The sequence below is a fragment of the Leucopleurus acutus genome (genome assembly GCF_964270905.1).
Source record: "Leucopleurus acutus genome assembly, chromosome: 10".
Classification (NCBI taxonomy): domain Eukaryota; kingdom Metazoa; phylum Chordata; class Mammalia; order Artiodactyla; family Delphinidae; genus Leucopleurus; species Leucopleurus acutus.
In genome coordinates, this window is record NC_139153.1 from 100,409,502 (window position 1) to 100,422,858 (window position 13,357).

The window sequence follows — 13,357 nt, forward strand, 5'->3', positions numbered from 1 at the left end:
TAAAGAGGGTAAAGCTTGAAAGAGTGCTTTTTTTCTAATACGCAAAGTGACACGAAAGCTGTATCAATTATTCCTCATGGCCTCTAAGCCTGACAGCCTATGCTCAAACCTCAGCACTGACTTTGATCTTAAGCAAGTTTCCTTATCTGCAAAATGGGATGATAACTGTACAAACCTTACATGTAGAGCACATAAAGATAAATGAAAATCAATGAGGAAACAGAAGACTTAAACAGTGTATAAACCAGCTGGAACTGACACTACATTGAGAAAACACTCCACCCAACAACAGCAGAATATATGCTCTTCTCAAACAGACGTGGGATGTTCTCCAGGACAGTCCATATGCTAGGCCATAAAGCCAGCCTCAATAAATTAAAAAAAAATTGAAATCACAGAAAGTATGTTCTCCAACTATAATGGAATGAAATTAGACATTAATAATAGAAATAAGTTTGAGAAGTAAATATGTGGAAATTGAACATACTCCTAAATAACCAAAGAAGAGATCACAGGGAAGTTAGAAAGTACTTTGAGATGAATGAAAAAGAAGACACAACATACAAATATTTATAGGATGTGATGAAAGCAATGCTTAAAGGGAAATTTAGAGCTGTAAGTGCCTCTACTAAAAAAAATTCTCGAAGAAACAGTCTAATCTTCTACCTGAAAACACGAGAAAGAGAAGAGCAAGCTAAACCTAAAGCAAGCAGGAGGGAAAAAGTCATGTTTAGAGTGTGGAAAATTAATGAACTAGAGAACAGAAAAGCAACAGAGGAATAAGCAACAAAATCCAAAGTTCTTTGAAAAGACCAATAAAATTGTCAGATGTTCAGCTGGACTGACTGAGGGAAAGAATTGAGAAGGCTCAAATTATTAAAATCAGGAACGAAAGAGGAGACATTACTACTGACCTTACAGGATAAAGAGGATCGTAAGGGGACACTATGAACAACTAGATGGCAACCAATTAGATAACTTAGACAAAATGGCTAAATTTTTGGAACAGACACTAACTACTGAAACTGACTCAAGAAGAAAAAGAAAATGTGAACAGACCTATCACAAGTAAAGAGACTGAATTAGTAACTTAAAAACTTCTCAGAAAGAAAAGCCCAGATGGCTTCACTGATGAATTCTACCACATATTTAATTTAAAAGAATTAATACCAACTCTTCACAAACTTTTCCAAAAAACAGAGGAGGAGAGAACATTTCCAAATTCACTCTCGGAGGCTAATATTACCCTGATATAAAAACCAGCAAAGGACATCACAAGAAAACTACAGACCAATATCTCTTTGCCTATAAATATAGGCAAAAATCTTTAACAAAACACTAGCAAACCCAATCTATCAACATATGACAAAATGACTATACATTGTGCCCAAGTGGGATTTATCTCAGGAATAAGGTTAATTTAACATCCAAGACAGAATAAAGGACAAAAACAACTTGACCAACTTGATAGATGTAGAAGAAGCCTTTGACAAAATCTAACACCTTTTCATGATAACACCACCAAGCAAACTAGGAATAGAAAGGAACTTCTTCAAACTGATAAAGGGCATTTATGAAAAACCTACAACTAACAGCATACTTAATGGGAAAAGACTAAATCTTTCCTCCATAAGATCAGAAATAAGACAAGGATGTCCATTCTTTTCACTTCTATTGAACATCACACTGGAGGGTCTAGCCCGGGCTAGCAGGCAAGAAAAATAAATAAAAGCTTTCAAAGGAAAAAGGAAAACTCTCTCTACTTGCAGATGACATGATCTTAGATATAGAAAATCCTAAGAAATCCACCAAATAACTATTAGAATGAATAAACAAGATCAGAAGGGTTGCAGGAAACAAAACCAATATAAAATTTGAATTGTTATTTTTATACACTAGCAACTAACAGTCAAAAAACAAAATTAGAAAACAATTCCATTTACAATACCACTAAAAAGAATAAAACACCTTGGAAAAAATTTAAAATAAATATAAATAAATATATTTATAAATAAATATAAAACTTGCACTCTTAAAAACGATAAAACATAGTGGAAAGAAATCTATCAAGACTTAAATAAATGGAAAATATCCCATGCTCAAAGATTTAATATTGTTAGATGGCGATGCCCCCAAACTGACCTACACATTTTGCAATCCCTATAATCTTCCCAGCTGCTTTTTTCTGCAGAAACTGATAAGCAGACCCTAAAATTCACACAGAAATGCAAGCAACCCAAAATAGCCAAAACAATCTAGGAAAAGATCTAAGTTTGAAGAGTCACACCTTCCAATTTCAAAACTTACCAAAAGCTATAGTAATCAATACAGTGTTAGGCCTCAGGATAGACATACCTGTCAATGGAACAGAATTGAGAGTACAGAAATAAATCCTTACATTTATGGTTAACTGAAATTTGATAAAGCTGGTAAGATAATTCAATGAGGAAAGAAAAGTTTTTAAATAGTTCAAAAGACTGAACTTGATTCCTTCCTTATACTATACACAAATATCAACTTAAAATGAATTGTAGACTTAAATGTGAAAACTAAAATTATGAACGCATGGGGACTTCACTTCACACCTACTAGGGTGGCTGTGATGAAAAAGACAAGTGTTGGCAAGGATGTGTAAAGCTGCAACCGTCACACACTGCTGGTGTGAGTGTAAAATGATGGAGCTGCTCTGGAAAACAGCTTTGCTGTTCCTCAAAATGTTAAAACATGGAGTTACTACACAACTCAGCAATTCCCCTCCTAAGTATCTACCCAAGAGAAGTGGAAACACATGTCCACACAAAACTTGTACAACAATGTTCACAACAGCATTATAGAGAGTAGCCAAAAAGTGAAAATGACTCAAATGTCCACCAATTGATGAAGAGGTGAATAAAATGTGGTATGTCCATACAATGGACTGTTATATGACAATAAAAAATAATAAAATACTGATAGATGCTACAACATAGATGAATCTTGAAAACATTAATGCTAAGTGAAAGAAGCTGGTCACAAAAGACCGCATGCTATATGAGAAGTCCAGAATAGGTGAATCAACAGAGGAAAGCAGATGAGTCTTCTCCTAGGCCTGGAGGGTGGGTAGTAATGAGAAGTGACTGATAATGCGTATGGGGTTTCTTTTTGGGGTAATGAAAATGTTCTAAAATTGGGTAGGAGAAAGCGGGGAAACCCCCCAAGAAGGGAACAGGCAATACCTCTAGGACCAGATTTTGAGGGGTCAAATACACAAGCGACAGAGGACTTTTTTTTTTTTTTTTGCAGGTGGGATAAAAGGAGAAGGCAAAACAAAACGAATGGCAAACAGAAGGCAAAATGATACTAACAGGCTGCTGTGGGGGTAAAAAGTCAAACGCTAAAATGTAAAGTATATTAAAAAATGATGACAGTATTCACTTCCTCCTTTGTACCCAGAAACACTCCTAGGAGGAGATGAGGGGCAAAGGGGATTGGAACTTATATAGGAAAAAAAAAACCCACTTCATCAAAATTCTTTAAAATAGTGATACCTTTCATGTCATACTCTACCCTACTTCTAGGAGTTCAGACTGAGAACTCCATAGGATTCAAATTATTGCAGCAATACTCAGAAATGCAAATAAAAATAATAAATAGCACTGGCTGAGTGCCTGCCATGGGCTAAACTCATTATCTCCAAATCCTCATTAAAAATCTCATTTTAAAGAGAAGGAAAGTGAGGTACCAAGGTTATGCAACTTGCTCAAGGATGGAAAATTTACAAGTAGCAGAGCTGAGATTTGAAATCAGGAGCCTAATTCCAAAAATCCAGAAATTTACCACTATACCAGTATGTCCCAAGTACACCATCAGTGGATCATAAAATGATTTCAGTTGGAATAAACTGGACCATCTCGTTTGAGTATTTATATATGATAAAATACCAATTTCACAACTATATAAAGTCTTCTTTTGAATAAATATGTAAAAAACAATGTTAGTCAACTCTTTAAAAGAAATCAACATAACGCCTAAAAGGGAATATGGAAAAATAAAAACAGCCTGACTTTTTGAGAAGGTGAAATTCTGAGTCCCTTTAAAACGTTTTCCTGGATTTCCAATGTTCCTAAATGTGTGTGTAAAAAAAGAAAGCATTAAAAAAAGTCTGTTCTAACCCTTAAAATTAAGTAATCGTTCTGTAAAGTGCATTTTCCATTGGTTCCTCCCACATTTTAATATACCCACCACTGAGCTCCCTCCCACTTCTGAGTGAGCCTCTTTCTCCCTCAGGAAGTAGATTCCTGACATTTATCAGATTTTCTTTCTCATTTTATCCTATCTTATCCTGAAGCTCTAGGACCAGCCCACTTAACTATTTATTCAACTGCTCCAGAAATTTTTCGCCCTGCAGGGTATCTGGTAGGCATATGCAAATAGTTTTAAAAAGGCAAGGGTTCCTCTGTGTCTGATAAGCTGCCCACCTCTGGCACCTAAGCAAAGAAACTCCAATTGGTAAAGGGTCACCCTGAAGATTCGCCCATCGGCCAAAGACCTAGCCCAGGTACTTCTGTTTCCTTGAGCAGACACCTCTGACACACTGGAGACTGTACACGGCAGGCACACAAAATCATCTCTGGCTTTTCCATACAGTGAACAGAACTCTTTGTGCCTTTAGCTAAGATGGATGGAAGGCCACTTTGCTTTCTGTCAACCTCCAGGCTCTAGCCAGCAGGCAGAGGCTGCCCTCACTCACCTGTGCATGTTCCCATTGGTGGTAAAAGATTGGCCACACACAGAGCACTTGTAAGGCCTCTCCCCAGAGTGCACCAGCATGTGGCGGTCCAGGGAGCTGGCTGAGCTCAGCGACTTCCCGCAAATGCTGCATGAATGGTCGGCCCCTCCAGTGTCTGTGTTGTGCTACAGAAAGCAATGATCGCAGCGGTCACTTAGGAAGACGGGTCAAAATGAGGTGATTATGAAATGCACATTCAGAGCTTTATTAAAAAAAAACTAACACTTCTCAGCAATTTTTTTCTTTTTCATTTAAAATATCGTCCCGAACATCAAAATCTATTGAGACCATAGGCAAATAAATATTGTGTTCTATCAAACCCAAGTTACTAAATGATGTTACTACTCAGTACCATGCTACGATTTGAATATTGTCAGTCCTTCACTGTTCTAGATTCAATACTTGTCATGAACCAGCCACAGCAGGCAAGGGAGAAGGATAAATCTTACAGTAAAGAAAAAAAGCCCAAAGAGATCCCACATCAAGGAAATTCCCTGCTACATGATGTAAGTTTATAGCAATATATAGAATTAGGGTCTACAACTATAATCTCACTGTACCGTGAGGAGATTTGGTTCACAATGGCAAGTCACAGATGATGAAAAGTCTTCTGTTACATGTGGTTAGTTAATTAGATGTTTGCTAAATTCCAAAAAGATATTCTGTGTTGACCTGGGACTTTGTCACAATAACACGGACACACAAAAATTATTTCATAACTGCCCCTCAAAATTAAGAATATTAGATCTAAATTAAACAGCCACAATCCATCCATTAAGATAAAATCCCATCCCCTCTCTTAACAAAGAAAATACAAAAGCAGCAGCAAACCTGGCGAATGTGCATAGTTAACTGATGCTGTGTAGTGCAAATCTTCTCACACAGGGGACAGTTATAGGAAGACTTCTCCTCTTTTGTTTCCTGAAAAGAGAATAAAAGGGAGAATCCATTTCAGCTCACAGTGAACTAGTGCCTCTCATCTGTGTTATAAACATCTGTTTCTGACGAGCTGTAGCAACAGAGCAGCTGAGAGCATAGGCCCTGGAGCCTGGCTGGGTATGAGCTTGGGAGAGTGGCCATCCTGTCTGCCCTCCGTTTCCTCATTTGTAAAATGGGGAAAATAATAGCATCTACTGCATCACGCAGTGATGAGGATTAAATCAATCAGCACACAGAAGGCACCAGAACGGTGCCCTGTACAGGCTAAGTGCTCAATAAATACTAGTGTTCTTGTTAGACACCATTTAGTTAATCATCAGCGATGGCGAAAAATTAAGCATCAAGTCACAGCTGAGCTAGAAAAGGGATGTATTTCTCCTCAATTCTGACCCAGGCTCCAGTCACTAGCTTCTACCTGGTCTTGAGTCCACCAAGACACACGAGAGGGAAGAGTTCTCACGTCAAAAACCCACCCTCCCGAGGGTGGAAGGCCCCAGTACCCACCAGTGTGCCCATCGGACATCAACGGGATCCTTTTACTCGCTGCGAGCACCTAACTGCTTATAAATAATAAAAAAGAGCGAGGGAGGGTGCAGTCTCTGGGAGGTGACAGGAGGGAGGGCTGGACCCTCGGGCACCTTTCAATAGACCTCTTTTCACTTGTACTCATTTGAATGCATTTCTGTTCCCTGAAATAACACCAATTATTGAACACTTACTATGTGCTGAACTCTGCACATACAGAATAGTGTTTTTTCACACAACTGTGAGAAGCAGCCACTACTATGGATCCCATTTTCGGGATGAGGAAACGGGTACAGAGAGGCAAGTAACCTGCCCCCAGATCAAAGAACTATTAAGTAGCAGAGACAGGATTAAAACTCAGGCCAGCTGCTCCACAGCCCATGCCCCAAACCGCTAGGCTGTGTAAGTCTGACCCAAAAAGGATTAAGCCCAAGGCACAGAAAGGAAACACCCTTGTGGTTGGTTCATGAGAGATGACGAAAATAAAAGTCACCCTGAAGACCATAAAAACAAATGGCACCAGACGGGGTGGAGTGAACGCATGATGGGTCTAGCGCGCGGCTCCTACAGTGGGTCCCTCTCACTCTTCAGAGACTAACAAGCCTCATTTTAAGCAATATACACCTGCTCCCAGTCTGTGACCTTGGGTCTGAGAAATAGGTATGCTACACATTTTTTCACTCTCAAATTTAAAAAAAAATCACAGATATGAATTCTAAGGAAGGTGATTAACCCAGAGACAATTTAAAAAACAAAACACAAAAAAACCCTGCACCCTCGCCCAGTCGTCATCCACTTCCACTCCTCCCCGAGGCAACGTGTGTGTCTGCGGGGAGGAGGGTGTCAGACCGTCTCATCCCCACTCTACGACAGTCAGAAAGGAGCTGGCCAAGAACCACCAGGCAGAAAAACCAAAACCAAAATAGTAACAACAAAGTGAGAGCACTCGTATAAAAAGGAGGGATGCCTCACAGCTGGGCCCAAACTCGGTCTTTGGGGTATTTTTGTTAAATTATTAGGTTAGTGATAATATATATTAAAAAGTGTTTTGTTTTCTTTTTTTAAAAAAAGAGATTCATCGGTAGGATGGAAATACATGTTAAAAAGTCAGGCTTCCAAGTAGCCAGCCTCTTGAGGATTTTAAAATTCTTTTTAAAAAAATCATCTTGCGTTCCCCTGAGACAGATTCCAGACACGCTGAGTGGCCCCTGGGGCTAATGGGATTGATTCTGGGTTTACGGTTAACTGGAGCCTCACCATTCTCAGAGGCGGGCAGCGGCACGCTGCAGACCATAGCACAGGTCCAGGACATCCACAGGTCTAGGACATCCACGATGGTCTGGGAGAAGGAAGTCTCCAGACTCAGATTTAATTTTTAAAGACAAATCAAACAGAGAAGGGAGCATCGTGATGCTGGAAGAGGACCTACTGGAGAGTGCTGAATCCAGTGGCTGTGGCCGTGCTGGTGGAAGGAGCACACTTCCTGAGCTGACAGACAAAATTAGCAGCTAATGTGATAACTAACCATTCCATAGTGAAACTATCTGGCACCCTTGTTGGCTTCCGGCTGTGGTTAATCTGCCCTGGAACTCTGCTAGCTGCTGGGCTTCTCCCCAGGGCTCCCTTCTCAGCCCTCCTGTCCATCCCAGGTAAGGACAACGCACTCTGCACTCTCTCTCCCGCACTGCGCTTGTTTTTTTTAATGCACTGTCTTTCCCATCCTACCTCTAGCCCAGACCTCCTTTCAAAAACTCAGCCAGTGCCCTAAGGAACCCCAGAGGACACAGGAAGTGGGTGGAAAATGGCCCAGGCACCCCTGTGGAGTCAGCTCCACTTACCATGCAGGGATGGAGGTGCCGTGGGCCCCCTCTACGGCTCTACCTACTGTCTGAATCACTGGGAAGGGACCAGAGCCTGGACTTGGGCCAGGTCTGCCTGTGTTGGGGCGATGCTGGACTCTAAGGAAGAGCTCGGCACCTGGCGCAGTACCTGGTTGGAAGGAGGAGGAGGGTGTATATTGTGAAATAGGGGCATGGATGGAGGGATGGACAGATAGATGGATGGATGGACAGTCACATGAGAGTGGAAATAAACCTTTTCTTCCCAGAGCTAGCACTCCTTCTCGGCTCAGGCCACAGTCAAACAGGCTGAGAATTTTCTCAGGTACCCATAGGAAGAGAGGCACGTGGAGACAAGGGAAAAAAGAGAGAAAAAGTATCAATGCCCCAACCCTAAAGCATCATTTAACTCTGCCAAGTCTTCAGCCTTGAGAAAGAGGTGGAGAAACAGACACTCCTGTGCTGCTGGAGGGATTTTAGGCAGGGACAGCTTTTCCTGGAGGGCACATCGTATCAAAAGCTGTAATTCATGTTGTACGTCTACAAATTTATAGAAGACCATCACACTATGCTCAGACAATTCTGTATAAGGACAGTCACTGCGGGATTGTTAATAAAAAAAGAAAATTAACTCACAAAAGCCCAACAGGCTTACCTTCCTGTCCACCCCCAGTCCCTGGACAAACTCAGAAGACTGCCTTCTCCCGAGGGTTTGGCGGGACCCCATTAAATCAGTGAAGCCAAACATGGAACGTTCACATCACGTGGACGCCGAGTGGAAAGGGGAATGGCTCACCTCAGTCCTTGAGCTTCACGCACCGTCGAGCATGCTGCTGCAGGACAGCAACACCTTCTCAAGTGCCCCGTTTGTACATTAATTAAAAGACTCATCTTATTTCCCAAGGGAGGAGACATGGCCTTTCATAACATCCCTGCCCTCCCATGTCCTCTTCTCCACCCTTCCTGATCTCTGAAAATTCAAGAGGAATAAATGGCATCTTGAGTGGAATTCTCGGGAGCCCCATTGTGTGCTCTGTCAAGGATGGAAGCTGAAGAGCAGCTCCAGCACAGCCAGGACTCATCACTACCTAATCTGGAGACACTTAAAAAAAAATCAAGGAGGTGGCATCAGAAACCCAATTAACCAGCTGCTTGAACGAGGAAACAAATCATGCCGCAGGAGAGGAATAAGCCGAGTTCTCTGCCTCGCCTGTCCCGTGGAGAAAGCTCGCATTCAAATCAAATCACATGGCAGAGAATAAGGGCGCTTTCACCAATACTGACACCACAGCGTGGAAAATTTTCTCTACAAAGGGAAACTGACATAAGCTATGAGAAGTTAGCTCTTGAAAAAGGATTATGGCCTCTGGGTATATCCATTCAGTTCTGACCACATCTGAGTTTCTGGCTTAGGAAGCTGGGGCTCAAGGGGACATCCTTCTCCCAACACTCTCATGGATGCCACAGCCGGGCACACTAACGCTTACCTGGTTCCTTCGGCCAATACGATTTGGTCCCGGAGGCTTCGTGGGGGACCTGATGCTCTGGGGGCTCCCACCATTCTCGGCAACCTTCCCTACGCTCATTACCGCTGACATCATGGTGTTGATGGAAGACAAATCTGAACCTTCCAAGCCAACGGGCGAACTTGACATCATTGGGACAAAGGTTTAAGCTTCTAGGAAGCCTCGGCCACAGAACTGAAAATCAGAAATTGCTGATGTGATCAATGGGAAGTTTAGGCTTCTGTCACAACCAGGTGGCAGTGACCATGGCTGCCACCACTGCAGTCGGGTTAAAACCCCTTCTTCAATTCAAGCTGACACTCATATGACTCCTATGACTTAAGCTTTCATCTAAACCAAGTGCTGTCATACCAAACCGATAACCTTGCTTCCTTTCTGAGCATGTGCCACCGACGAAGCTGCCCGAGGCAGGTCTTTCTGCCTTTCCTAAGCTTTCAATAGGGAGAGTGGGAAAGGCTACAACAATTAGGAAGCCGAGGAGCTGCCATCTGGCCAGCACCCACCTAACAGCCTCACTCACTTACTGCTATGTGCATGTTCTAGACCTAACAACTAAGGATGAGAAACCTCAGCTTTCACTTAAACTCCAGGCTACAATACCGTGATTTTAATGGGGAGCCCGAACTGTTAAGACAACTGAGAAGCCAACGCTATCACCCAACACTATAACCAAATTTCAAATCAGCATAAAAAAGACAGTTTCTTAAAACATGCAAGTACATAATATAGCTGTACCCCAGAAAATGGACAGAAGAAAACCCAGCCCCCACTGCCAATCACCTCCATTTTCTGCCCCAACTGATATACTGTGAGACCTTCCCCTGCTGTAGCAATCGCCCACGTGGAGGAGGAAATGAGGTTGGGTTCACTTCTTTTTTTTTCTTCTCTGGTATCACTCGCTGACACTGGAAGGGAAGCAAAGGCAAAAAGGTTCAGTGAAGAAAAAACAGAAACCATTTGTTTACTCTAATCTCAGACCACTATATTCTCAAGACTACAGGGAACAGTGTGAGAGGAGGCGGCTAACTCTTCTTTTGCTTCCAAAACCACGTTCTGTGGTTGTTTTTCACCCTTAACTGATGTGCCCTACAGTGCTGTCACCCTCACTCCCAACAGCCAAAACGATTCTGTGGTATTTTATTTTCTGAAGCTCATATTTATATCCATACAGCAAACTTTCTCTCATACTCTCCTCCTGTCTCCCACAAGGACTCTCAAGACTCCCACTTGACCATCTCCCGCCTCCCCCTAAAACTGACCAAAGATAAGGCAGTAAAGGAGTCAGAGTCTGAAGGCTAAAACCTCTAAAGGCTCAGAGTCTAGGAGGGACTAGGTCAGACCTTAAAGAAACTTGGTAATACAAATAGGTTGACTAAAGGGAAAACTACAGCCCATGTACACATCAAACTTTACTTCTCCAGGCCTTTTCTAGTTATGCTTCTTCCATAGAAGTACTATGGCTACAGGTACGGCCAGAAGTAAGTCTCCAGGTCAACTGTTTCCCTTATTTTATCTGGGAAGATATTCTCTAGCCACACATCCTGTTATGCTCCAGTGTGCATTAAATTCTTCAAGTCCACAGCTGTCTCAGAGATCAAGCTAATTATCTCAGGAGCGAAGTGAATATTTAGGAACAACACCAGAAAGAATGTGATGTCTTGTGGTTCCTCCTCCACCTCTAGGAGAAGTGACCTAGGATGTGACAAACGGTAACACCCAGAGCAGCTGCAAACGTGTCCAGCAGCAGAGCAGGAGAGCCTGGGGACATAACTTTATTAAGTGATGCTGCCATCAGCTGAGAAGTCCCGAGCTAAAACCTTACCCAAGAGCCAAAGAGAAGCTCAGGAACAGTACTTTCCTTGTCAAAAGACAAAATGTGCCTTCCTTTTAGTAGACATTTTGAAGATATGACTCTAATACTTTTCCAAATGGTAAGTCAGAGGACTAACTACTAAACATACAACTTAAGACCACTGATCCAGCCTCACCCCTCACATGTTTCCCATTAAAAGAGGAAATCTTGGGGCTTCCCTGGTGGTGCAGTGGTTGAGAGTCCGCCTGCCGATGCAGGGGACACGGGTTTGTGCCCCGGTCCGGGAGGATCCCACATGCCGCGGAGCGGCTGGGCCCGTGAGCCATGGCCGCTGAGCCTGCGTGTCCGGAGCCTGTGCTCCGCAACGGGAGAGGCCACGACAGTGAGAGGCCCGCGTACCGCAAAAAAAAAAAAAAAGAGGAAACCTTGAGCCGGCAAGCCGCCTGCCGCAACTAAGACCTGGTACAACCAAATAAATAATAAATTAAAAATAAATAAATAAAAATACACATTAAATTAAAAAAAATAAAGAGGAAACCTTGGTCCAAAATTAAAACAAACAAGAAAACAACAAACCCCAAAGCTGTTGTCTTTCCATGAAGTTTCCTCCATATATGGAAGACCATTTAAACTTATTAAAAATTGTACTTTAAAACTTCCAATTTTGACTGTCTTTGAAAGTTTATTTGGGAGATTCCTCTCTAGGAAGAAACATTCAACGCGAGTACACACATACTGAAGTATACACATACCTCATTTTCTTTCTTAAAGGATTTCTAACAAAAGTATCATCAGTTCCCCAGAATTGCTGTCATCAATCAGTATATGATTAGTTCCTTGATTCAAGTAAGGGGACACCTTCTATACCAAAACCATCTCACTCTTTTAAATATATATCCCCCATAGTTTTAATGTACATCAAATTATAAAATAAATGACTAGAAATCTTTATTGTAATTACATTATGTCAGTAAAAATAAAGTTAACCTTTCCACCAATTTATAGTGGGAGTTTAGATGATCTTGCTTTTGTCCTATTACTATACTTAGAGAAGAAAAGTGTGGTAGAGTTTTTCAGACCAGGAATTGATTAGAGAAAACACCTTTTAGATAAATATAAAATTATAAGTTATAGAAAACGTATTCTAATTCTTTCACTGAGTAGGTAAAGAAAATGGAAAAAAGGGAAATAGTCAATATGAAAATTAACAAAAAATATATTCATCAAAAAGAGCCAAAGTGCCAGTAAGAATTTTTGTCACAATCATTATAACATCAAAGATACATTCTTGCAAACTACCTAAATGTCCTAAATATAGAAAACCCAGCAATAGTCACAACAGTTAACCAACCTAAGGGCTGAAAGTTGCAGGGGCTTATATCCCAACTGGAAAAGGAGAAAAGTCATGCAAACTTGCTATTTCCCATTTTGTCTGGACAGGAAGACATTTGCTAAATTTATTTCCCCTTTGGGATAAAGTGTGAAGTGTGACACTACCCACTGAGGACACCAAGATCACCTACATTCACTTCCTTTTCCTTGTTTAAATGTAAGTAAACAGTAATATTTTTTAAAAAATACAGACTCTTCTCATCTTTGATCAGAAAGAGCAATTAACAAAATGAAACTCCCAGTTACACTGTCTGACAAGAAGAACAGTCACTGGACTCGTCCCTGAAAAGCTGTTTCAGAAGCAAAACCCAAACCAGCCTCTCAGACCTGTTCGAAGATTTTCCTCCAGTTTGCGCTTGTGTGTTATGCGTGAGCTCTCCTTTAGGGAGGATGGAGCAGGAAGAAGGGCAGGGACCTGGTTGTAAAACAATGCAGCCCATTGTTCCCGGTCAGAAAACACAAATCCACCTTAACATTAAGGTGCATTTATGCACTAATTTAACCAGAAGCCAGCAGCCAGAATTAGTCAATTCTACCTACCCCACGCCCGACCGTG

At 41.6% G+C, this 13,357-nt stretch overlaps 1 protein-coding gene across 11 annotated transcripts in view; it reads right to left on the minus strand.

The window, feature by feature from the left end:
* Window positions 1-13,357, minus strand: part of RREB1 (ras responsive element binding protein 1) — a 176,107-nt gene that overhangs the window by 56,393 nt on the left and 106,357 nt on the right. For 9 of the 11 annotated variants that reach the window (XM_082848345.1, XM_082848343.1, XM_082848341.1 and 6 more), the window contains 4 exons: window positions 10,377-10,501; window positions 9,558-9,770; window positions 5,600-5,689; window positions 4,730-4,893 (listed from right to left, as the gene is read on the minus strand). In XM_082848345.1, coding sequence (XP_082704471.1) covers window positions 4,730-4,893; window positions 5,600-5,689; window positions 9,558-9,728 — 425 coding nt within the window. In that variant the 5' untranslated portion in view covers window positions 9,729-9,770; window positions 10,377-10,501. Of the gene's footprint in view, window positions 1-4,729; window positions 4,894-5,599; window positions 5,690-9,557; window positions 9,771-10,376; window positions 10,824-13,357 lie in introns of those variants that run through there. The other 2 variants (XM_082848340.1, XM_082848348.1) reach the window with 1 other exon arrangement.